This window comes from Larimichthys crocea, chromosome XX (genome assembly GCF_000972845.2).
Source record: "Larimichthys crocea isolate SSNF chromosome XX, L_crocea_2.0, whole genome shotgun sequence".
Taxonomy (NCBI): domain Eukaryota; kingdom Metazoa; phylum Chordata; class Actinopteri; family Sciaenidae; genus Larimichthys; species Larimichthys crocea.
The window spans coordinates 1,228,800-1,254,725 of NC_040030.1; the positions used below are offsets into that span (position 1 = coordinate 1,228,800).

Genomic DNA, 25,926 nt, shown 5'->3' on the forward strand with positions numbered 1-25,926 from the left:
TTTTTCATGTGTGTGTCGTGGCCACCGTAGAAAGAAGAGGGTGAGGCAGTAGGGTTGCAATCAGCAACAGTGTAGTTGCTAGATGCCACTAAATCCTACACACTGGTCTTTTAATATCAGGAAATCTATAAATAAAAGGTGTCTATATTCAATATTCAAGATATCTGCACAAAGATTTGATTCTACCTCTTAATATTTGTTTAGTATACAATGTACATTTGTATCCTTAATAAAAACCATGATAAGGCTGTCGGTTGTAGACCGGGGTCCTGATTGTAACACTGATGAACTGATGATCTGTGTTTTATCAGGAGGAGGTGAAGAACAGCCCTGAACCTGAAGATGAGGCGCCTGTCACGTAAGAAAGCCCTGAGCTTGGTGAAGGAGCTGGACGCCTTCCCTAAAGTGTCAGAGAGTTACGTGGAGACCTCAGCCTCCGGAGGGACAGGTGGGTCATTCATCTGGCCTATATATACCTGATATACCCGGTCTGATAGAACAGTAACCACCCTGTCTGTCTCATCCACAGTGTCCCTGATAGCTTTTAGTGCCATGGCACTTCTGGCTGTCCTGGAGTTTTTTGTTTATAGGGACACGTGGATGAAGTATGAATATGAAGTTGACAAGGACTTTTCCAGGTAAGCTTCTTATTTTCATACAGATTGATGCTTATATTTACAGTGCATGTTAGGAAATAACCCTAAAACTCATTATTAACTTTGATCATTTACAGTAAACTGAAAATAAACATCGACATCACAGTTGCTATGAAATGTCAGCGTGAGTATCCCACCTCTTCTGTCACTCGTGTAGATATTCTACTCATTAAAGTGCATTACAGATGTAAATATGTGTCATGTGTTAATGCGGCGATTGCATGTGTTTTACATCTGTGATTGCAGATGTTGGAGCAGATATTCTCGACCTGGCTGAGACTATGATCACATCTAACGGCCTCCTTTACGAGCCGGTGAGTGAAGCACGTCTCTCTCTCTTTTTAGAAAATAAGAGGCATTAAAATAGTCTCTCTACATCTTTTCTATTTGTGTGTTTGTTCAGGCTATTTTTGAACTGACCCCACAACAGAGACTGTGGCAAAGGTAAGCTTTCACTGTAACATCTAAAATTATCTTATCAAAGCTCCCTGTACTGAAGTGCATTGTTTTATGTCTTGCATTTAAGATTTTAAGGTCTCTAAATGTTTGCTTTTCTTTCATTCATACATTGTTTATGACTAAGTTGGTTTAATTTTACACTCTAATTGTCATTATAGGTAATAAAGAAGAAAAACATCTGCTTTTGTGACTGTGGAGAGTTGAAACATTAAAACTATGTAGAAAATCTGGAACAGGATTCGGTCCATCAAGATTCCTTGTCCTTTAAAAGAGTTTTTGAAGTGGTTTCTGAAGTGCTCAGGTATGTTTTGCATGTTGTCGTCCTTGTTTTCTGCCCTCAGGACGCTGATCCTCATACAGAGCAGGCTGAGAGAGGAGCATGCTCTTCAGGAAGTCCTTTACAAAACTCTCCTCAAAGGAGGCCCCACTGCCCTGCCACCACGGTCAGTTTTATACGTGCAAACAAACTCCGGCACAGACTTATTAGCCAGCTTGTTAGATAAACTATTAAGGAGTCAAATTCTGTGCTCAATAACTGTGTTTATGTGTGCAGGGAGGATTCCTCTATGGAGCCGCTCACTGCTTGCAGGATACATGGGCACGTCTACGTCAACAAAGTTGCAGGAAACCTACACATCACTGTGGGAAAGTAAGAAACTACATGTCAACCTGGACGACTAGAGGACGTTCAGCTCTGTGTAAAGACTGCAGTGAACTCCTTAACATGGATTTGAATGTGTGGAGGAGGCCTGGGTTGGGTTGGGTTGGAATGGAGAGATAGCGTCATTGGCTGGACCTCCCGAAGTCTCCTGCACATCCACTTGTGTCTATGTGTGTCCCAGGTTCAGCAGTTACTGTGTAAAAAGAGACAGTGATTAGACAACTGTTTCCAGGTGCGTTCATCACCTCACCTGGCACTGCTCTCCTGCAGCTGAGCACCAACCCAGGCCCCCTCCACAAAAAATGACATAACTATATGGCATTGTTGTTTTGTGTGTTTTTTAGGCCCATTCACCATCCTCAGGGTCATGCCCACATTGCAGCTTTTGTGAGCCATGAGAGTACGTAACTGTTTTTCTAATTATGCTTACAAGTGATTTCTTTTCCCTCAAATATTTTTATTGGTTTTTGGACATGAAATTTAACATACACAGTAGACTGCAGTAGACTGGAGTAAACTTTATTACTACTATTTCCTTACAACAAACAGAAGACAGTTTGTTCTTGTTAATGCTTGCTATTCCGACAAAGCCAAACTACTCAGTGGCGTCCCACAGGGGCCCGTTCTTGATCCCTTATTATTTCTTATCTGTATTAATGATTTATCTCAAATAAATGTCTCAAATATTCGTTCTACAATAGATGACACAACTCTAGTTCACTTGTATTCAAATTTCAGTTCACTGATATTGATATTAATGTTGATTTAAGTGCTGACACTACACAGTTCAGATTAAATAAGTTATTTCTGAATAAAAAAACCAAAAAACTTTATGACTACTCCAAGGATTTTTCTAAAATTATAATTAAGAACGTGTCAACTACAAGATTCCTGGGAATTTTTGTTGTGCAAATTGACTGTGATAGCAGAAAAATACATAAAATCTATTGGTCAACTTGTTCTGGATCATCTGAAAGGGTTTCACTGTGCAGGCTGGGAGGGCGTTACGGTAATCGAATCGCAAGATGACCACTAGATAGAGATACTAAGACACTATAGATACTAAGTGTATCAATATGTTCTTTGAAAGGTTTTGTGGAGGGTCTTTAAGGAGAACCTAATCCTCTCGAGGCTAATGCACTACAGTATGTGTGGTGGGAAGGAATGTGTCCGGGCTTGTTTGTCTAACAGTAAATCTTTTTTATAATCTCATGGCACAAACAAAATTATGTTGGCTCTCCTGCCAAGGCTAGTACTAAAGGCATTTCATTTACTGAACACGAGTGCCTCTTTTTTTACATCAATAATATTATAAAATGTATTGCAGATGTTATTAATAATCATTTTAACAGCTCTATACACAGGCTTACAAGTACAAGATACATTTTTCCCACTTTCACTTAGAGCTTGTTCAGTGATTCACCACAGTCTTGATTGCGCCTGAGCTTTCTCTCGTCTTTGTGTTACAGCGTACAACTTCTCCCATCGAATAGACCATTTATCTTTTGGAGAGGAGATACCAGGCATCATCAATCCTCTGGACGGCACGGAGAAAATCACCTATAACAGCAAGTTACTGCTATTTTTCACGAGATAGGAGAGAGCGCTCAAACTGAGTTTTGTGCAGAATTAATGACGTGTTGATTCAATGAATCGTGAGTTGACCCAAACTCACCCTGCATCCTCGCTGCATTCTTAAAATTCATGTATAAACCTGAAATATTGGTGTTTTGACACAGTATTCATCGCTGTGTGTTTTACTACAGATAACCAGATGTTCCAGTACTTCATCACAGTGGTTCCAACCAGACTGAACACGTACAAGATATCTGCAGACACACACCAGTTCTCCGTGACCGAGCGGGTGAGTAAAAACCCAATAATATCAAACCATGAGAAGCAGGAGGAGGCATGGACAGAGGAGGAAGAGAGTTTAAGAGAAACCTGGGACGACACTAACCTCAACGCTGTCTGTTTTCAAGGAGAGGGTGATAAACCACGCAGCGGGCAGTCACGGCGTTTCCGGCATCTTTGTGAAGTACGACACCAGCTCTCTGATGGTGACGGTCAGCGAGCAGCACATGCCGTTCTGGCAGTTCCTGGTGCGACTGTGCGGCATCATCGGGGGTATATTCTCCACGACGGGCAAGTCTGGTTTCAACTGCAATCATAGCTGTTTATTTAATAGGAGCAGTACAGATAAACACTGTCACGTAGAAAGATCAACAAAGAGAATTCACAGTCCTGGATTCCCGGAAGTAAATACACTGCATGCAGGATTTATTTTAAGTAGTAGTAGGAGTAATTTAATCTGATGTTGACTCAGAGTCCTCAGCACAGAGTACACAACAGCCCGACGACTTATGCAGAGACACAATTTTCCTACAGACTATAATGGTTCTCCGTGTGCTCTCGACCACCCGGCATCTCCTGCGCATCTGCTTGCATCTATTTCCAGGTGCGCCTCACCTGGCGCTGCTCTCCTGAGCCGTCCCCACACCTCTCTCCCTCCACAACTGTGAACTATGTAGTACTGAAATATGAAATTAGAGTGTTAAACTGTTGAGTTCAGTATAAAAAACATTAGCATTTAGTTCTCCCTCTCACTTGTGAGTTATTAACCTCGGAGTTTAGCTGCTACGAACTTTGCCTCGACATCCCACACATGCATCTTCCCTTGATGCCAGTCAGTTGTGATTTTTTTCAAAATAAAATGTATTTATCTCTGAATTTATTCATGTATTTGTGTGTTTCTCTTTAAAAGGCATGCTCCACGGGCTTGTAGGCTTCTGTTTTGACGTTATCTGCTGTCGCCTCAAAGTTGGAGTCTATCGTTCCAGAGAGGTGAGTCTTCACCATGTCTTCTTCCCCAGTCGTCGCCGATACTGTGGGCAATATATTTTCTTGTCTTTATTAAATCACTGTAAACTTCACCATGAAGCAGATCTAACAGACTATCCTGCGCCGAATCTGTTCTACCAGGATGTGCAGCTACACAACCAGATGAACAATCTGAACAATCACCAGACTCCTTTGTTGGCGGACAACGTCCCTCAGGAGTAGATGTTTTCCTGCGTGGTTTAATGGTGAGCAGGTGACCTGAAATCAAATGAGTTAATAGGAGAGAAAGCTTCACCATCAGAGGGTATGTGTGTGTGTGTGAATGTCCTTTGTTATTTAATGTTGTACAATTTATTTTTTTAATTGTCAACATCACCACATCATAAAACTGTTTTTCTACTGAAAAACGTAAAGCTGTGTATTAAACACTGTGCTGTTAACATAAAAAACGTGATGATCCATTTCATTTGCTGTAAAAAAATCACAAAATACCGATTGTTAACGTGTGGAAACTGTCTAATCCTTCAGTAAAGTCACAAGAGCATGGATGGAGTCTAATAAAGTTATGTTATTTGAGTTTGAAGAGGATGATTGCACTGGCAGCAAGCAGAAGATTATAAAATGTGTGTTCACACATCCCTAAAAATTCAGATTTTATTCGTCATTGGGTGTGGGTAGACAATCGTGTCGTCTTTTTCTTGTGGGTAAATCCAGTGTTTGAGAGGTGGACCAGGTATTATATGTGCAGCGAGTGAATAAGCCTGGAATGAAAGAAAATAAGGTCATTTGAAGCCTGGAGACACCTCAAGAGAATAAAAGGACTCAAATTAGAGCTGCATAAAGGCTTAAAGGGTACGCCTGTGATTTAGAATTGTACTTGTATTAAAAAAGAATAGGTTATAAATCAAAGCAGACCAAGATATTGTGATTTTTTTAGCCCCTAAGCTCCATAAAACCCGAGATCCTGCGATTCCCATGATACGACTAGACAGCATCTTTTGTTAGAGCCTCTCTACATAATGAATATCCATGACTTTAAGGCTGTATAATACAGGCTTTCTGCTATGAATCATTAACTTTTGAACCTGAGCTGAGATAACAAAGATGATATCACTGAGGTGTTTTTTTTTTTAACTTTGGAAAGCAAAAGACATAAAACTCTCAATATTAAACTATATTTTTGTCAATATTAAAGTAATATCACAGAGAGGGAGTGATGTTATATTGAATATCGGCACCGCTGTGATTTGGTTGAAATGTTTGAAACGGTTCAGAGTTCAGCTCCAACCGTCAACGTTACAATCGAAGACAGATGTCGACCGGTTAATGCGATGGTCGTTAGAACACCTGCGGAGTGATACATGTACTGAAAAGTATATCAGCACTCGTGGGATGACTCGTCCAATCAAATTAGTTGGTCTGGAACTAACTGTTGTATAAAAAAAAATAAAAAAGAAACTACATAGTATGGAGGTAGAAGGCAAGTTTAATGGACTGCAGCACACTTTTTCTTTTCTAGTTTATTTCAGTTTTGCCAAGCAGACTTGAATAGTGTTGTCAGAGCAGGGAATGCAGGTGGTCAAACATTGAGCAAATGACACCAAAAAGTATAAGATGGGAGTAATTACGGTTACGCGTTGCTGTTGTTCGTTACGTACAGTAACAGGAGCTGGGATTTCCTGTACCAGCAGAGATTGGATTTAGTCACACAGACACACAGAAGAGCAAGACACCATTAAATAAGCCCTGTAGCTCTGTTAAAACAACTCTGACGAAAACCACTTCGTCATACAAACCACATACAACTGCAGACATTTTGGTTCACACTGAAAGTAAGAGGACAGTTACCATGACTACACCACAGACATGAGCTTTGCATAAACATTTATTTAGTTTTGTCCCTTTTCTCCCATAAAGACTGTTAATGTATTTGTATTCTGTCAAGAGTCAAACCTTGCAATACATACAACACTGTACACAGTTTTTCCTCGTTTGTTTAGTAAAAATCAGACTTGCCTGTCACACTTAACACTTTTGGTAGACTCTGTGGGAAGCTCTGTGGTGGAATCCTGTGAAGACGCTCACCAAGCAAAAATCAACAGTCAAATACAATTTTTTGGTAGTCTATAAGAATAATATGTAGTTCAACTATTTACAGATCTTCCAAACTGGGGTCAAGGATGTCAAGGGGGGTGTTTATAACGTTGCACTTTCGTGATTTAGGTCCAGACTAACATATAGGTCACAGTTTGACTTGCTTAAAAATAGTAGTCCATTTCTCCATCACGTTAGGTATGGCGACCCTCAGGGCTCTGTACTTAGTCCACTTACTTTATTCTTAATATAACTTGCAGCGGCTGCATGGATATTCGCTCTTTTGCAGATGACATTCAACTCTATATTTCAATCAGTTGTAAAGATGGCTTCATGCTTAAAAGCCTTCTGAAAAAAACATCTCACTTTTCTTGTAGCCTCCCTGCTTTGCGATTTTTATGGTTGCCCATAACATAAATATGTGATCTTATTCAGCCAAAGCTAAAAAACCTCATGACCTCTTCAGTATCCAGAGGCCTGCCTCAAGAACTAAAAGAAATCTTTCTTCGTCCAAGCGTCTGAGGTTTCTAGAAATACCTTCAGAACCACACATTGTGGGTTTTTCCAGACATTTCCGGGTAATTATTTTTACAAAAAATTGATGGTTACCCTTTGACTGAAATTAAACGCTAATACATGAGAGAAACAGACTGGGGCAAAGTCTCCTCCATCTTTACTTGGTCCTACAACCTCACATACCTACATGGATCACGATATACCTATTTAACTGGACCCATTCCTTGGACGCTTTGATTTACCACATGGGCGTTGGATCTTTGAATTTGATTGATTGGATTGAATCCCATTGTTGTATTTCTAACTATCCCAACTTTGTTAGTTTGTAATTTTTCCACCTATGGCTCCTTCCATCCAAAATCTGAAATGCCTATTGAGTTTGCCTACATAGAAAACGGTTGGAAACTGTTGGTAGACATTGTACAATATGTGATACTGGGCTATACAAATAAACTTGACTCTGATGTACTCTTATTTATATATAATACACTGCCAAGGTCTACCACATATATCAGACTAGCCTTTGACGCAAGTATAAAGATGTAAAAGTAGTAAACTTAGTTTCAGTACAAACTGCTGTACAAACAGGCAAAAAGTGGATGAGCATTCAAACAAACAAGGTTTATGATCAAAGACATACTGACATGATCATTTGTGATAGTAAATAAGTGTCAACCTCAACAGCAGGGATGATGGCAGATCTGTATGTTTTGGTATATGTTGTGATACAGTGTGGTCATAATTTAGCTTTAATACTGGTCTCAATAATCTGTGGATCGGGTCTTGAGACAGAACCACCGTTTAGTTTTGTGGATGTAATCTTAAAAAGGCAGTAGACACACGTGATGCAAGACATACAGATATCCAAATCACCTGCGTATTAAAGAGTGGAATTGGATATCCCCACAGTAAAAAACAGAGAACCAAAGTAATCTTATATAGAAATTGTCCTCCACTGAAGCACTGCCGCATTTCAAGTATGAAAAGAAATTATCACAAGGCAAGGCAATGTACCTAGATTTAAGAGGATGGAAACAATGATGTGGGAAAGAAAATGGAAGTCACACAAAAAGGCTTATTGTTGCATATATAATTGGCCATTTTGAGAAGAAAACGGTAGGTACAAAATGAACAACACTTTCTTTTTGGACGGGGTCTGGTGACTGAACAGTGCAGGTACTGATGAGAGATTTCCAAACTAAACAAATAATTCATGGCTAGTAGACCTCTTTTTTTTTTCCCTTCTGAGTGCTTCACTCGACCGCAGCCCCCACCTGTAGAGAGCCCCCTGCTAATCCACACTCAAAGGAGGATTTAAGAGTGTCCTTTGTGGATGGTCAGAGTCTCAGATGTTACGTCCCGCTGACAGCTATAAAGGTGAGCGCTGCTGTCTCTGGCTTGAGGTGGTGAAGGAGACTCAGTTGGTTAAGGTGCTGGATGCGCGGAAGTAGGAGAGGAACTTGAAACAGAGGCTGACCACAAAGTACCAGATGTTTCTGGCCATCTGGGAGCGGGCGATAAACACCCTCCAGATGAAAACGACCAACACGGTGTTGAAGGTGTAGCGGATGTTTCTCAGTCTGGGAGAGAGGAGGAATGAGACAGGAAATAAGGGAAGACATTTTTAGTTAAATGATAGATCCTGAATACACTTTTTCTTATCAGAGTAAATTTAATCATAATTTTGACTGACTGAAGCTGTAATTTCCCCTGCTGCGGTGCCTTAACAACTCCGACAGATGGTCTATTTATGTTCACTTACTTCCTCAGATGCTGCCTGGCAGCGGGAATGTCGGACATGTCTTCATTCAGGACGTACTTCTTGGTGCCGATGCAGTAGTTCTCAATGTACTCGGGCCAGTTCAGCTGGCGCACATCAAAGTTAAATGTCTGCAAGACCGAAAAGACGATTAGGAAGGCAAAGCTCCTGTTAAATTGAAAATGAATGTGACATACCTCTCGCGCTCACTAGATGGAGCAGTAGACTCCTGAATACTAGAGAGGGAACTATTTTCACTCTCATATAAAGCTAAATTATTATATCTGTATTAATGCACTGATATGACTGTGCTATTAACATAAAAAAAACAAATACACAGTGGGGTATTTTGTCCATGTGGAGCCAATAAGCAAGCTGATAAACTGCAAAGTAACGAGCAACTACAGCTGTAGCAAGCAAGTTAATGTACTGCAGTAAAAATACATAATATCTCCCTCTGAAATGTAATGTAGAGTGACATAAGATGGGAATACTTAAGTACAGTACATCCATCCATCCAACCATTTTCTGTAACCGCTAAGAAGAAGAAGATGAAGGAGAAGTAACAACAACCATTCAGATGAGAATTATGCCAAATGGATTCAACAGTCTGGTTCGTAAGTGAGCTGTAAAATGTTAAATATCTGGCCCAGCCTGGCAGCATGTTTCGTGGGTCGGCCTACCTTCCTGTCCTCTGGGGTTAGCTGGCTCATCAGCATGCTCAGATTCTCAGAGTTCCACTCCCAGTCCTGACTGCTGAAATACTCCAGCAGGCTGATGGCCTTGTGCAGACGGTTGAAGATGCGCATCATCCTACAGCGGACAGACAGGAGGGGGGGCGGAGGTTATTACACACTTCTCTTTACATTTCAAGTAAAGAGAGACAAACAACTGTGAGTCTTACTGCGGCTTTTGTCCAGAGAGTCGCAGGAAGAGGTCATAGATGAGGGCAGGGAACTTGTGGCTGACCAGGATCCAGTACTGGTTGATCAGGTAGTTGGAGGTGATGTTGGCGTTGGGCCTGCGGAAAGCCTGCTCCAGCGGGTTCCTCTTGAAGGAAGACATCACATGGTGCTCTGGAAAACAAAAAGGTGCACAATGGAGAGAATTATTTAGACAACATTTATCAGCCACTTGAGGCTGGCTCCAGAAGTGAGTCAGTCTCCATAAGTCCCCATGTTCACAGCAGAAATCAACATGTTTACAGCCTGGTACAAAAAGTCTCTGTAGCTGCATATTTTGAGCTTCAGAAACCTGTGGGTGGCGGCTCTCATGCACTGTCCATTCTTTATACTGTCAGTGGCAATGATAGGTCGAATTAGAGGGAGATCGGGGAGTTTTTGGGTAATTTCTGTGTGCCATTTTTATTTGGATTGTGAAAATAGATTCAAGTTAAAAACAGAACATGTTAAACATCTTTTTTTAAATCGTGCGGTGGCTTGAATATCTTTTGGAAGGACCTGTAAGTGTTGTTAAATAACCACAGAAGCTTAGCTCTGTGACCTGAATGTAGCGGTAATATATGAGGCATAAACTAGGGCTAGCCTTGCTCTAAAAGGTCAGTGGAAAAGTGGGGCAACAATTTCAGATATCTCAGGTTATCAACACCCACTGACCGGAAACAATGAAATGGGTAAACAACACAGATTCTATACGAGGATCATGACTTCTAGGAACCACGGCCGGCCTTATTCAGAACATGATTTTCAGCCAGCTCTGATTCTCGGGGAAGATATCAGGGGAGAAAAAAGAAAAAAAAAAAGCAGCCACACAATGACTTCCCCCCGCTGGGCAGCACAGCCGGCCTCCTCCTCCTCCTCCTCCCAGAATCCAGCAGCAGCCATCCACACACCCAGAGCGCAGCCATGTGACCACAGACATTACATCACACACACAGAGCACGCAAAACTAGGCCTTGCACCGCGTGTTTCCATGGCAACAGATATGCAGTGGTGGTTGCAGGGGCAGAGATGACCAGATTTGAGGTGACAGCCAGCTGTGGCCTTGCCCCCCCCCCCCCCCCCTTGCAGCCTGGTTGGGAGTTATCGCCGCTAACCTTGAGCCGCCCTCCGAGGTCTCGAGACAAGCAGCTGGATCCTCTCTCCTCTTCTGAATGTCACATCATCTATTGTTTTTTTTTTTTTTGGTCTCTTCTAATCCTCGTGTTTTTTTTTTTATAGATTAGCTTCATTCCTACTTCTCATTCGGGGCCCGGTGAGATTAGAGCACACGGGTCTTCTTTCATAACAGAGATGAGACCTAATCCCGCCGCTACGAGCCATCTGGTAGCAATTCCCACGGTGAAGGGAGCATGTTTGCTAATCTGAGAGGAAACGAAAGAGAGGGTCCAGCCACAGCCACTCTAATCCCACTGTATCGGATGACCGCTGGGACGCAAACAATGAGAGCTTTCACCCTTCATGTGCAATATCGTCACTGCTATCGCGAAATAAGAAGAGTTATCACAAACCAAACAGACTGCGAGCACAGACTCATATCAACTGCACCGAAACGCACCACAGATCTGCATAAAATGCAGGAAAATAATAATAGTAATAGAGATGTTGTGGATCACATTAGAGTGTATATGTTCCCAGAGAACAGAGGGAATAATTCATAAACCATTTACTGTAGTGAAAACAGTTTGATCAGTAAAATGTGCTCAAAGTTAAAGTACTTAGTAGGGGAATGGCTGCACATAAAGTTATATTATTATATCTATATTAATGCATTGATATTACTGTGGTATGAATGCTCGTATGGATCTTGGGAAGAGTGCGTTTGCATACTCTGCACCCTCAGACAAACCAAAATGCTTTTAAATCCATATTGAACGACGTAGAGACCGAATCACCGGGGTGTCGTTTTAAACTGATGTTGTTGAATTCATGGCTTGTATTGCACTTTTATTCTTTTTCTAGATTTCTGCGTGTTGTAATATTGTCTGCGTGTCTTGTATCGGTTTTTAATTTGACTGTTCTTAGTTTATTCTGCTGCCTGTCTTGGCCAGAAGTCTCTTGAAAAAGAAGTTTTTTTAAATCTCAAAGAGACCATAAATAAAAAATAAATCTGGTAACAAAAGGAGCGAATACACAATGGTATATTTTGTCTCTGTGCAGCCAGTTTTAAGTATTTTTATATATCTGGATCTATAAATTTGATCATATTTTACAAGCTGATAACTTTGTATGAGCAACTGCAGCTGTGAAGTTAATGTACTGCAGTAAAAATGTAGTACAAATAAATATAAAGTGTCTCCCACCAACACCCTCCGAGTGTTGAAGCAGTCTCTCCCCAGCAGGTGGCACACGCTCTCCACCAGATCCCACGACCACAAACAACACAACTTAACAACATCACGGGGACATTATGTCACAACACTGGAGTATTGATTTGTGATGATGAACTGGGAGGACAACAATATTGCGGGATGCCAGCAGGCAAAGAAAAAAAAAACCCCGCCTCTATAAATATCCGCCTGCGGTGACAGGTTTCTATTACCTTTAAGCAAGACGACAAACAATGTACCTACCAATCTCTCCCCAGTGGAACGGGTTGATGCCGCCGGTCGTGCAGTTGTACACCAGAGCTGATTTAGGTCTGCGGGGTGGAGGGAGAGGAAGGTCATAACAATGTCAATAAAATTACTCAGTAAAACTGCATTTCTACGGGGTTTTCTACGTAAAGTATGAAGCTTTAAGAGGCTGACAGGTGATTCAGTAGTGTATATTACTTTGAGATAAGACATGCAGACCTTCAAAAGCTGAGAAACTGACGTGTAACCTCCTTAAATTTCACATTTTTCAACGCGGTAATGCAATGCTTTATGAAATATGTTACATGGGAGTGGTTGGCTCAACTTTGTCCTCCATATTCTCTCCAGTTTGAAATGCGTGACTCATTTTATGGTTTCAGTAGTGAGTAAGACGTTTCCAAGGAAAACTTTTGTCATGATTTCAGAAGAGCGGAACTTGTTTTTCCCTCCTTCACATCTGTCTGGCTTCAATGAAAAAAAAACAACCTCCAAAAAATCTTGTTCAGCATCTTTGACGGCTGCTTTGCTGCCATAATAGGTTTTCTCTTCCAAGGTTCAATAAACAAAGACATATTTTATCCCCCTAAAAATCTGTAAATATCTGCTACGACTGGCTGTTCAGCTTTGCTGAAGTAAACTAAAGAGAACGCAGAGAGCTAGTGTGAGATTTTGCACAGTTTGCACGGCTTTTGTTTGAGTTTTTTTAAACATCTTTAATCACCTCAGACATATTAGAGGGCGGCGACATCAAGTTTCTGTCCTTTAAAAACAGGATCAAGACATTTTCCATTCTTCGCGCAGGAAAACTAATATCTTGATCCATTTATCTTTTACTTTGGTCTCATAAAGATATTTGTATATGAATCTATTTCTTTGTGAAACAACAGTTTTAGGTCTGTTAAGACAGGCTGAAGGAGCCTGATTGATTATATAAATAAGTACATGCATAAAGAGATTAATGCCTGCCAAACACTAGAAAACTAGGTTTACTACAACTAGATTCCTTCTGAGATTTTTCATCCTGCACCTGAAGAAAAACTGTTTAACAATTGAGCAGAAACAAAAGCAGCTTTTGGCCACAGCTGTGGTCGTGTGTGCATTTTGAGGGCTGCAGTGATTTCTGTCCACTTTTTCCTCTACTCCATCGTGGTACAAAGAGGAGCTCTCGCTCACTCCACAACTCCACCAGTTTCTCCTCCTCCTCTAAAGCCCAAGACTCCACGTTCTTGCGCCTCACTGGAGTCCCCTCCATGTTTACTACTGTGTAGCCAGTCGTTCCTGATGATGTTTGACACGTTCACGTGATTGAACGTCACTATTTGCACGAGCCAAGACTAAAAAGCTCTGATAATAGACTTTAGACAGACTTAAGACAGCTCAGACTGAGTTTTATGACCACCTTACACCATACGATCGAGGAGAGTGTGCGGCAACTCGAGCAAAACTTTCACATACGATCGAGGAGAGTGTGCGGCAACTCGAGCAAAACTTTCAGAATTTTATACTGGAAATTGATATTTGTCTGCGACAGTGAAAGCATTTGAAAAGTCGTTTGTTGGCCAGCACAACTTACAATAATCTACAGCAACCTTGACAGACACTTTAAAACGATTATTTAAAAAGGACAGATTTACAAAGTCTGAATGAACTTTGAAACTGTTTTTTCTTGCTGTAATCGTTCCTCCAGTTCAAGTGGATACCTTCCAAATTTACAGTTTTTTTTTTAAGTATAAAATTCGCTCTTTTTCTTCTGTAGCCCAACAAGCAAACACTAAATGATAAAGAAGGGACTTTATACTAAAAAAGTTTATGAATAGAGAACCTCTCCTTTAACACCCAAACATCTCGGTCTGGCACTAACCTGTGTACGGCGGTGTACCAGCCAGCAGCCAGGGTGAGGTTGATGACCACGTCCACTGGGATCAGATCAGCCACCGCATCGTTGTTGGCTCTCATGGTGCGCAGGATCCCCTTCCCAGCCTGAACAACACAAGAAGAACATCGTCAACATCGTCTTAAAAGACTGTGCGCTTGAAAAAGCTCGGAGATTTGACATCAGGCACTTTTTTAACTTACAGCTATAAAGACTCCGCTCGGCCCGTTGAAGTTGTCGATCCAACCCTGAGGTGTTAAGAACAGAGAAGGTGTAAATCCCGGGCTTTTGTAAGACATGTACGACATTAAAGGTATAGATCCAAACAGCAACATGTGCTGTATGTGGTTGTACGTGTGCTGAATCAGCTGTTCAGAGTCATGTTACTTCCTGCGGTGGGAGAACAGAGGAGGCTGGGGTAGCAGTGATTGTCGACTTCAATTAGAGTGCATTAAAAATGGATGAAACCACTGGTTATAGACTGCTGCAGCTTCCAACGTGTCGGACTGGAGACCCATTATGTGGTCTTGTCCTGAGTCTAATAATATGTTCTGCTGCTGCAGATAAAGACGATCAGGCCGCTGAGGGCAGCTGCGTTTTTAGCACCACAATCTGTTGGCTGGCTTCACGCCAGGCTGAAGTGACACAGATGTTTGAATTTTATCACGTGCGTCATAAATGAAGATGTAAGAATCACAAACTGACAGATCTGCATGCTCATTTTGGTTGTAAACACAAACATAAATAGGCAGTCCTACTCTCCCTTCCCCCACCTCGCCTCGCCTCGCAGCACAGCGCCTACCGGCACGAGCTGCCAAGGCGATTGCACGGCCAAGCGCAAGTGAGGCCCCTTTGAAGAAGTCGCTGCCAGGCCGAGCGCGGAGCCAGGAGCTGCCGTCAGAGTCCCAGTGTGCACGCAACAAGGCCTGCATTTCCCAACGCCTGATAAACGAGGACTTCCCTGTGGGTTTTTTTCTTTTTTTCCTGTATTTTATCAACACGGAATAGTTTCCTAATCTCCCCGAATACCTTTGATTACTTCACAGGAATGTTCTGAATGAAGGTAAGCTCTGATCTGATAGGACGACCTTGAAGGTCGAATCAGCTACCACGATCCCAAAAAACTCCTTTCACACAGTCAACAGGGCGAGAAGTAAGGCTGCAAGCATAAGAAGAATAAAAAAAGACGTCTTCAAATGTCTTTTTGTTTAATGGATAATTGTTTAAGTCATTTTTTTAGCTTCTTAAACTTGATCATTTTCTGCTGGTCTCCATTTTTTATCTCTGTAATCTGGATATTTTGGAGGTTTGGACATCTGAACTTTATTCCCTACACTGGAAACAAGAAATAAATAATAGCTTTCACCACCATCATCCTTCTCAGCTGTTTCTGGTAGTACGTGGAGTTAAGATTTGTCAAAGTCACAAAGGGCTCTGAGCTAAAACTCACTTTGAAGAAGCTGGAAATAACAAATGTTTGGTATTTTTGCACGATAACCGACTTGAATATTAATTATTATGATGATATAGTAATGATGATGATAGGAAATCGCTTAATTTCCTCTTTAGTGACTATCAGTTGATCAACTAATCAAAGAGTGTGACCTCTTTGGTATCGGTGCAGAGCTCCAGCTGATGGGAATCCGGCGTGCACCTATATAAGATCCTGCTCACCTGGGAGTTGAATACTCCTCCTCCTCCTCATGTGTGAATGATTTCCCTTATATTCCTGTATATTGTCACTTTTTAACACACTTATAAATAGTCGCTGTCGGTTTTGAAGCAGTAGGAGTGAACTGCCTTTTCTTGTGATTCATTTATCGAGTTTTTAGTTGAGAAGTTTTAGGTTTATTTAGTGTCTTTTTGTTGTTTCTTTTGGAACAGGGTTTAGGTATCTTCCCCTAAAAAGCTAGTTTCTTTTGTTTATTGTGTCGGCCTGAGTTCTCTCCAAAGAGAAGCTTCTTTTCTCAGCTGTGTGTATGGTTGTTTTGTCTTCTTGCAGCAGTGATAAACCACTTGCTTTTGAGCTGTTAATGAGCGTGTGGACTCTGACTTTATGCCATAATATAAAATGTATTTATGTTACACTCCCAACACCTTACACTGGGGACGTAACACTGGGCCAACTGGAACTTCAAATCCGTACCGCTTTGGGGGACGTAAACATGAAAAGTAACGATTCAACGAGTTACGGTGTGGGCTTAAAAGAGTTAAAACTGGATTTATGGACATCTGTTCATGATGGATATCACAGATAATGACATCATTAATAAGTATAAGGCAGTAAAAGAGAGAAGGAAGCTGTTACGATCTTCTGTAGCTCCTCACAGTTTTAAAAAGTGAAGATGTCAGGACGCCTGCAGCACCAGCAGCTTGCCCGGAAGCAGCTTAAATCATAGAAAGTTTAAATCCTCTGCTGAACTCTCAAACATATCTGCACTCTTCAATCTGTGACCTTCATTTTGTTTGTCATCTCTGCTCTGTGTTTCATTTCTTCCCTCGTCACCCAGCAGCTGTTTGACGACTCGGTTGAATCACTGACTCGCGCTGATATATTAACCAATTTGCTTTAATCCTACGCCACTTAAGATAAAACCCACAAGGGAGCGGCGCTGACCTGTGCTGGATTACATCAATCGATATCGTATTTCCATTCGTTTTACTGTTTCATAAGGAGCACGGGATCAAGACGACCTGACCTGAGTCAGTCAAACTTGTTGATAAAGATGAGCCACAAGCAGCAGTGTTGGGTTTCACAACCCTGACGACATCAGGGAATCATCATCATGAACCACAGTACAGACAACGAGGTGGTTTAACTCACGGGGAAAGGCTCCTGCCAGCTGGCTCCCACTATGGAGGGTCTGATGATGCCGATGTTGAGCTTGTCCTGCTCCTGCTGCACCACGAACTCGGCCAGGGCTTTGGTGTAGGTGTACGTGTTGGGCCTGTCGCCGATGAGCCGCGGCGTGATGTCGCGCACGATACCGTCGTCCATCCACCTGAAGACAGAAACGAAAAGGGCTCAGGCAGGAGAACACAACATGCTGTGGTGACAGACGTCTTACATCTCTGCCTTTTTAATTAAACCTGCATTTCTGTTATTCCACACACACCAGGACATCTGACTTTCTCTCTGTGCTACATGTCGAGGCAATAATTTAAATTTTTGCAGCTCATTCATGCTTCATTATTCCCGGAGAACTTCAGGACTGGTTTTAGCCTCGTAAAAGAGACTGGATCGCCGTCTAATTTCACTTCATTATTTCTGTTCATTATGTTTGAAGCGGTGAGCAAATCAAAAGATGCGGGCAGCGATTTGGAACCGGAGATCTAACTCAATACAGAGTTCTGAAAAGTGACTTAATCAAAGTGTGATGAGATTAAGAAATCCAGAAACGTCACTGATTTTTGACTTTACGGCTGCTCATTAAATACTGATGTGAACTTTGGCATCTTCTATCAAATGAAAAAGTGCTTTGCTTAGAGAAAAAAAATACTGTTTCACTATCAGTATTGGGACAAAATATTTCCCCCTGCATTATATTTTTTCTCCACTACAATCATTTTACAGGTAGTTACTTTTGAGGTGTAATATGCCACACTGTAGCACTGGGTGACATGTTCCTTGTTTTGAGTCAATCCTACAAACATCGTCCTTTTGCCCCCCCGAATACTCACTGGAGCAACAAATGTGGATTAATCCGCCGCTGAAAATAGTCCCCAACAAAACAAAAACCAAAAAAGTGGACATAACCCAACAACCCCTCTTATGAACTCTTAAAGGAAAGCTTATTTCTCATGTTTTTGTGTCTTTGTTCAGACTGCAGGCAAATCAGATTTGTTTCTCAAATCAGATCTTTAAGACCGACCCTCCACTCTGTAATTTGTAAGTGATCAGATCAGATTTGTGTGTCTCCACCAACCTATATGGTACGTTGGTTTTCAAACATGGAAGCAGCTTCGTCTGGAGTGTCAGTAGACAATTTAATTGTTCTCTGTGATGTCCTCCATACTGCTCTTCTAGTTCTGCTCAGCCACTCTGGATCTGATCTTGTTGTTGTGTGTGGGGGTTGGTTTAAGTGACTGAAAAGACACTTTGAAATCCAATATGAGTGTCCAGAGTGTCCGGGCTGAGATGTATCTGTAGAAATCTGATTGGAAATGCATTACAAACCACCTCCGAATGTGGCTTGAATCTGATTTTGCTGTTCAGACAAATCAGATTTGAACTGTAACAACATATTTTTTTTAATTTTTCATCCAGTATCGAGAGAGACTGCTGCTCCCGAACTAACAAGTTAAACCAAAAGTTACACAAACAAACGAAGCAGTGGTAGACCAGCATCCCCCGAGGCTCTGCACAGTAAAATGACTGTTTTTGTCAATGGTGTCTGGTGGCTTTGAACAGAGAGTCATAACTGCTCCTTTCCATAATGCTGTCAGACTCCTATAATAACAATCTGTCCATGGCAGAAACAAGCACTTTTAGTGGACGTACATTGGTGTGTGCAAACGGCTGCAGTGTTCTCGCTCAATACTGGACCAGTTTCAAGAATCTGTCCCCCTCATTAGTCACTTAGACACAAGAATTATGGGAAAATACGGTCCAGGTTGAAAAATACAGATGTTTCCCCTTTAGTATATGATTATATGTTCAATATATCACACACTATATGTGTATTATTATGTTTGTATTCATATTTCACGTGAATCAACCTGAACAAGAATTGATTTCAGGTCCTAAAGGCACAAACACACACAAAAAAAACTTTAATCCACTCACTCAAGAGAGTCGATGAGCTTCTTGGGCTCGACGGGGGGCGGGTAGATGACCTCGTCGATGTACTTGCGGTTGCAGTTTGCATAGGCGGTGGAGATGTGAATGAAGGCCTCGAGGTGATGCATCTGCTTGGCCAGGCTGAGGAGCTGCTGCGTGGCTATCACGTTCAGCTGCAGGGCGTGTCTGTCGGAGACAAGAGGAGATGTACTGTCAAACAGTGTGTGTGTATGTGTGTGTGTGTGTGGGAGTGAACAGTTTGTTTGATTGAGATTAAATGTGTGTGTGTGTGTGTGTGTGTGTGTGTGTGTGTGCGCATTTGGCAGCCTGTTAATATCTCTGTTTGAGCATTTGCATGCCAGATCCTGAGTGCTCCATTCAAATGAGAATTTGCAGACTAGTATGAAACATGATTATAAGCCGGAGCCGAGCGACGCGGCAGGATGGTGAGACATGAAACCAAAGAGGGAGTGAGGACGAGACAGAATGAGAGAGAAAGAGGTGAGGGGAGGGGGGGGAAGCAAACATCTGCTCTTCTTATAAATGTGTTAGTCTCATCATTATTTCCACCGAGCAACATTTTCAGCTCATACTTCCACTCATCCAGCCACGAGCACTTCAGCTCGTGTGGGTCGGTGTAGAGTGCGCGTGCCAGTACGGCTGCACAATTAACCAGATTTCAATTCACACCTCAAAGAGAAATCTGTTGCTCCTCCAGAATTCTTCCTTCCTTGCGTTCGCAGGGAGATCCTCTGCATCAAACCGAGCGCTCCTGATTTCTCCTTAAATCGCAATCAGTAAGACAGAGGAGAGGAGGCGGACAGAAACAAATCAAAGATGTTTAATGAGCGTGCAATCCAGAGGAATCAGAAACAGAGCTGCAGCTACTAATTCTGATCATTTGTAGGTTTAGTTTTTTCAATTAACAATCGTCGCTTTGTCTAGAAATGTCAGAAAATTGTGAAAAAAGCAGCATCACAGATTCCCCGAGAGCCCAACAGACGCCTGCGACAGTCTAAAAAGGGGCGAGATTTATTCAAAAGCAGCAAATCCTCACGTTTGAGAAGCTGCAACCAGCTAATGTTCAGAAATTCTGCTCGATAATTCAGGAACTATTCATCCAAATTTGACTATAATCATGGACGGTATTACCCGAACACGTTGCACAACAGAGACAAGAAATGGTTTGCGTATTATGATATGTACGCCGGCTGGGAATGCTTGTATGAGGTGATCCTAAAGGTTTAAACCATTATCAGAATTCATGCTGAGTCATGTACAGTAGCGGAGGCAGAGATACGATTATCTACGATGTTCATCATGAATAAACATCCATTTATCCAATTTCTGGGAAACTCTCCAGAAAGGGAAAGCTAAGCTCAGGAATTTTTGGATATTCCATCACATGTGCAGATAATTCGCCAGCATCTCATTAAATTCAGTAGATCATCCGACTGCTTATATGATATGATAAATACAGCTTGAACAAATAAATACATTTGTGTTTCATTCCCGTTATTTTTCCGATCCAGTCAAACTCTTAAAGCTTCAATTGGGCCCACCCTGGGGTCGCTCCGCAACACACACACAAAAAAAAGCATGAAACACTGTACTAATCACGTAACAATACAGTCATATCGCACATTGAATTAAACAGGAGAAACTCTGCTACGAGCACATATAAAATCAAATTTACACACACCGAACACAACTTAAAAACAAAGCAAATTAATGAGCAAATCTATAGCATCATAAAGTCAACCCACTCACCACATTTCCATTGCTAGTGCTCGGACACTTCATGCTACACAGACAAACGGCGTGTCAATAGAAAGCTGAGACTGTGACGATTCCAACAGTTACCAACAGTGTTGCTCTATTATGAAAAAAAATCAGCAAACCAGCAGCCAAAGATTTTATTATGACACCAAAATGATTCAAATAGATCTTGTACTTGCAGAGTTATACTCAGTTTGGGTACGTCATTTTCAAGCAGAGGCCTTAATTCCTGTGTAAAGTTTCCACCTTGAATATTGAGAGTAACAATACAGTGACTCTACATCCTGTTGTTGGACTGATTAACGGTTTTCGCTCTTGTCAAAATAAAGAAACCCCCTGAGGTGGAAGCACATTTATCAGCTCTAGTCCTGCTGTGCATCGAGATTCTGAATCGTGCAGCTTGAAACCAACACATCCGACTTTTCTCTGCCTCCACTGTGTCCACCGTGCCCGAGGCGACAGCAAGAAAAAACTGAGGGTCATTTTAAAACAGCAACTGCGAGATAGGGAGTGATTCTCCGGCTTTGTGTGGGTGGTGCTCGTGAGGTGACAGGAAAAAAAAAAAGATGAACAGAGAGATGGACAGTTTGTGCCTGTGTGCGTGGTGGGCGGCGGGTCCACCGGCACGAATCGGATGCGGTCAGGTGGCGCCAGATTGTCAGAGCCAGAACAGATAAATATCAGCAAAGTGGTGACAGTTAGCAGCGTCAAGGAGGGGAGGCAGGGCGGGCGGTGTTGGTGGTTATTAGAGGACGTGCTCGGTGTGTGGGCACGTCGTCTTCCCACAACCTTCTGGGACCATATGTAGGGCGTCACGCCAGCAGGACAGTCAAGAAAAGATGGACGTGCCGCTGTGCCTCTTCCTGCAGCTGACTCATCACCCATCTGTTTTTGCAGTCATCATTTGGATGTAAGGACTGCACGGAAACACCGCAGAGGATCAATTTAGTGCAACTTTATGACACGTCGGGTCAAATCTTTCATCAGATTAATTACAGAGATCTGGGAACGTTACTGCTTTGATTAACATTTTATATCAAGCAGTGGTTTCCAAGAACTGATCAAAGTTATCTTGAAAGTTACCAAGTTAGGAAATATTAAAACAAGACAGACTACATAACTTTGCTGTATTTTTTCAGACATGTCTCATCTCTGCCAAGTTTTTCCTCACAAAGACAAAGACAAAACAACTCAGTTTCTGCAGGATTCATTAAGATAAGATTGTTTATATTGTCGGAAGTATGAAAGAATTAAGGAGAATCAGCGGGGACGATATGGCCTTGAATTATTTATTATTGCATCATATTTTTGTCAGCACTTTGCAGCAATATAAAACAATATTTCTTGATGTTTTAATTAATTAAATGGATGCAACCTGGACCCTGATAAGCAATATTAAAAGGGGCGATGTATTAACAAATTAAAAAGACTTCTTTTTTAAAAGATACCCGGCTCATTGCTTAAAGTGCTCATAATATATTTAACCTTTGACCTTTGGGTCAGAAGTTAGCTCAGCTTTTAAGGTTTTAGAGAAAAAAAGTTTGAAGGCCGCTGATTTAAAAAGACTTCACACAGCCAGAAACTGCCTGATCATCAGAGCTGACAGAAAATTATTTAGATCATCGATTGTTTCGAGCAAAAATCCAACGTCAAAAGCACTTTCCAGTCCGAGCTTCCTAAACTGAGACAATTTACTGCTTTTTTTGTCTCCTGTGATAATCAGTTGAATATTTTTGGGGGTTTTAAACTGTTGGTCAGAAAAAAGAAAGACATCTGAATGTGTAGCCTTCGGCTTTAGAAGATTAATATTTCTGTATGGTGGCCGAGAGAGCTTTGAGGCGCAGCAGGTTGAATTATTGATTAGTTTATAATAAAAATGATCGTTAGTTGCAACCTTATTGAGAAAATTGCACAAAACTACGTGATGATCATGAACAACCAACAGTCTGAGTCGATATTTAATCTAAAGCTGCAACGATTAGTCGGTTAATCGAGCACCAGCAACTATTTTGATAACTGATTAATCGTTTCTATCCCAAACATTCCCTGATTCGAGCTCCTAAACTGAGACGATTTGCTGTCTGTTGTTGGACCAGATAAGTAATTTAACCACAATATTTGGCTGACGGAGATTTTTGTACAAATTTATGACATTTTAAAGCTCAAATAGTTCAAGAAGATTAATCAATAGTAAAAAAATAATTGTTAGTTGCAGCTCAAATTTCTCTTTTCATCTTTGTTTTCCCTTCCAAATAAGTTTGGCTAACCTCCGACCACCTCTTAGTGAGTGCAATGTTATTAAAGATAAAGGGATTATAGCCAAAACTGCATAAGGAGGAGTTATCCTGTAAAGTGTGAATAGAGGATGAAGACCAGCTGAGGTGTCAGCACGAAAAGAACAAGTCTAAAAAAACGAGAGACGCCCGACTCGTCTGATTCATGCCTCTGCACTGCTTACAAGGCCGGAGGGTCGCTACGCAAGAGTGATGACGAGTGAGCGATGATGGAGACGTGGAGGAAAGAGAGAGAGGGGAAGGGGTGAAGATAGGAGGCCAAAGATGGAGAGAGGAGAGCTGGTCACGGCAGGACAGAGAGAGATGTGGAAGCTGTAACAGATCGATGTAAAGCTGTGTGGAGTTCAGCTTCATCCTAACCGAGCCGTCACTCAACACCAACAGGTGTCTCCACCCTCCAAACACACATCCAGAGCGGTCCAGCACCACCTTGAACCAACCAACCAACTAAATCCTCAACATGTTTTATATCAAATTAATCTAACATACTGCATGCTGAAGAGATATTTTGCTATTTCTACATCCTGTCTGTGTGGCGTGTTTATCAGAATGACAAAAACAGCTCGCTGCTGTCGTCTATTGTTAGATTTCACACCCTAAAATGTGGCTTTGATGAAAACAGGATGTGCAACAAGCAGTGTGACGTATGTTCTTCCTCCTGATGAAAATATTTCCCACATTACTGACTGAAACTCACCATCTTAGACCTGCTTTTAATGTTTACTTAATATCCGGTGCTACCTTCGTCCTCTTACTTTTACTTTAATATGCACCTTGAAAAATGCTCTATGAATCCGCCCTAGCCACGGTTTTAATATTGCAGTCGTAAATCCAAAGTTCCCACAGGCCCAGTATGTAAATGTTCACATTTTATGTATCAATCTAACAGAGTGTAATCTTCCTGTAATTAAACCCTGCAGATTCCCAGACGTATTACAGCAGGCATAACTTTGTGCAGTGTGTGTACCGCATGAAGGATCAGGCCTAATTCAGTGTTTGGATATTTACACTGCCAGACAAAGAGAGGTAGCAGAACATGTTTACGCGTTTGTATGTGGTCTTAAACTAAAGCACAGTGTCAACAGATGGCTTTCCCTGTTGTCTGTCAGGCTCAGTGTCAACATGGTGTGCTGACCTCAGACCAGCGCTCGCAATCAAAAACTCACTGTAGTCAAAAGCTGTGCTGTTTTGAAGGGAAGACTCCCGCAGCAGGACATTTAAATTAAGGCTGGGGATGTTTTGCCCAAGCTGCAACCGCCATGATGCGGAAGTGCAGTTCCTCAAACGTCCACTTGAGGCTGGCTCCAGAAGTGAGTCAGTTTCCATAAGTCCCTATGTTGAAATGTCCAACTTCACAGCAGAAATAAACATGTTTAGAGCCTGGTACAAAAAACAGTTTTGGTCTCTGTAGCTAATTTCCCCGTTCATGACAACTGTACTGATGCTGCTTTGGCTCTTCAGAAACCTGTGGGTGACGTCATGGATACGACGTCCATGCTTTATACCGTTTATATATATGATTTAAGGGCAAATTGCAACCAACTGAATAATTACAGTGGCCACAAAACTCAGCCCAATCTGGAGCCAGTATTTAGTTGCATTCTGGGCTACTGTAGAAACATAGACTATGGAAGAGGACCTGCTTCCTCTGTAGACAAAGTCTCATTTTAAAAGGTAACAAAAACATCAATTAAAGGAAACATAGTTAGAAATATCATATCTAATTTTTGCCACATTCTGTAAAGGGGTCACCTAAATCTTACACACTGGACCTTTAAGTATCAGAAAAGTACACACTGAAGTGAAATTCTGCTTTGTCAGTGCTTTATGATATCTGATGTTTTTGGATTAATGTTTATCTTGCATTTTACTGCTGAACATGTTCAAGGTAGAGCTAATTTTAACTACTTTATATACCGTCGGGGAGTAATGCATCATGGTCTACTCTCCTGTGAGAACCATGTATCTGCAAAAAGTCTTTCATGAGCTCTGAAAAACAGTTTTCAGCTTTGTGTTGCATTTTCCAGCTAATCCGAGAGTTTATTTTTCTTAAGACGGAGGAGAATCTCCTCGACCCATAAAAGGACGACTTCAACCTTCAGGACAATCACCACATTTGGACACATGACTTTCACTGGACGATTAGGATGTATGAAACTGTAATCTCAGACAAATTCAGTGGAGTGAAAAGTACAATATTTGTACCTCAAACTCTGACATAGTGGAGTGAAAAGTACAATATTTGTACCTCAAACTCTGACATTTTTTGAGAAACATTGGTTTTAACTCAAGAAATAAACTCGCAGGGCATCAGCACGTCATCCATCGAAGAAAAAAGCACTGTCCCAACACCAAGAACCAGCACAGCAGCCTGAGGCTGCAGCAGAGTCCCTGGTCCGCACCGTTAGTCATCAGGCCATATGGAACCTTTGTTATGAACAATCAATTTCTACAACTGCTCTCGTCTAAAAATAAATCTCACCGACTGGTGAAACTCTTGTAACAACATCTGCATCACCTCCTACATGGACCCTATCACTACCACCACACTACTTCATTACAGGATCACAGCTTCCACCTGGGAGAACAAAGCCCAGACGTGCCTCATTAGTATCTGGATCACACAAGCACATTGTGGCTCTGATTAAAGAAGGAACAAACTATTGTTTGGCAGTTCGT

At 41.6% G+C, this 25,926-nt stretch overlaps 2 protein-coding genes across 4 annotated transcripts in view; one reads left to right on the forward strand and one right to left on the reverse strand.

Annotated features, from left to right (window-relative positions):
* Nucleotides 1–5,193, forward strand: part of LOC104925326 (endoplasmic reticulum-Golgi intermediate compartment protein 2) — a 9,515-nt gene extending 4,322 nt beyond the window's left edge. For 2 of the 3 annotated variants that reach the window (XM_027272292.1, XM_019278446.2), the window contains exons 2-14: nucleotides 312–448; nucleotides 530–638; nucleotides 734–780; nucleotides 903–970; nucleotides 1,060–1,100; nucleotides 1,457–1,558; nucleotides 1,669–1,764; nucleotides 2,121–2,176; nucleotides 3,246–3,344; nucleotides 3,543–3,640; nucleotides 3,759–3,921; nucleotides 4,541–4,620; nucleotides 4,759–5,193. In XM_027272292.1, coding sequence (XP_027128093.1) covers nucleotides 343–448; nucleotides 530–638; nucleotides 734–780; nucleotides 903–970; nucleotides 1,060–1,100; nucleotides 1,457–1,558; nucleotides 1,669–1,764; nucleotides 2,121–2,176; nucleotides 3,246–3,344; nucleotides 3,543–3,640; nucleotides 3,759–3,921; nucleotides 4,541–4,620; nucleotides 4,759–4,839 — 1,146 coding nt within the window. In that variant the 5' untranslated portion in view covers nucleotides 312–342 and the 3' untranslated portion in view covers nucleotides 4,840–5,193. Of the gene's footprint in view, nucleotides 1–311; nucleotides 449–529; nucleotides 639–733; nucleotides 781–902; nucleotides 971–1,059; nucleotides 1,101–1,456; nucleotides 1,559–1,668; nucleotides 1,765–2,120; nucleotides 2,177–3,245; nucleotides 3,345–3,542; nucleotides 3,641–3,758; nucleotides 3,922–4,540; nucleotides 4,621–4,720 lie in introns of all 3 variants that reach the window. The other variant, XM_027272294.1, reaches the window with a different exon arrangement.
* Nucleotides 5,194–6,085: 892 nt separating this feature from the next.
* The window catches only part of si:dkey-97m3.1 (fatty acyl-CoA reductase 1), a 61,633-nt gene continuing 41,792 nt past the window's right edge, over nucleotides 6,086–25,926 (reverse strand). The window contains exons 4-12 of the mRNA XM_019278461.2: nucleotides 19,181–19,360; nucleotides 17,219–17,396; nucleotides 14,598–14,642; nucleotides 14,383–14,501; nucleotides 12,519–12,586; nucleotides 9,891–10,062; nucleotides 9,670–9,799; nucleotides 8,990–9,117; nucleotides 6,086–8,807 (exon numbers count right to left, since the gene is read on the reverse strand). Of these exons, the coding sequence (XP_019134006.1) occupies nucleotides 8,645–8,807; nucleotides 8,990–9,117; nucleotides 9,670–9,799; nucleotides 9,891–10,062; nucleotides 12,519–12,586; nucleotides 14,383–14,501; nucleotides 14,598–14,642; nucleotides 17,219–17,396; nucleotides 19,181–19,360 (1,183 nt within the window). The 3' untranslated portion in view covers nucleotides 6,086–8,644. The remainder of the gene's footprint in view (nucleotides 8,808–8,989; nucleotides 9,118–9,669; nucleotides 9,800–9,890; nucleotides 10,063–12,518; nucleotides 12,587–14,382; nucleotides 14,502–14,597; nucleotides 14,643–17,218; nucleotides 17,397–19,180; nucleotides 19,361–25,926) is intronic.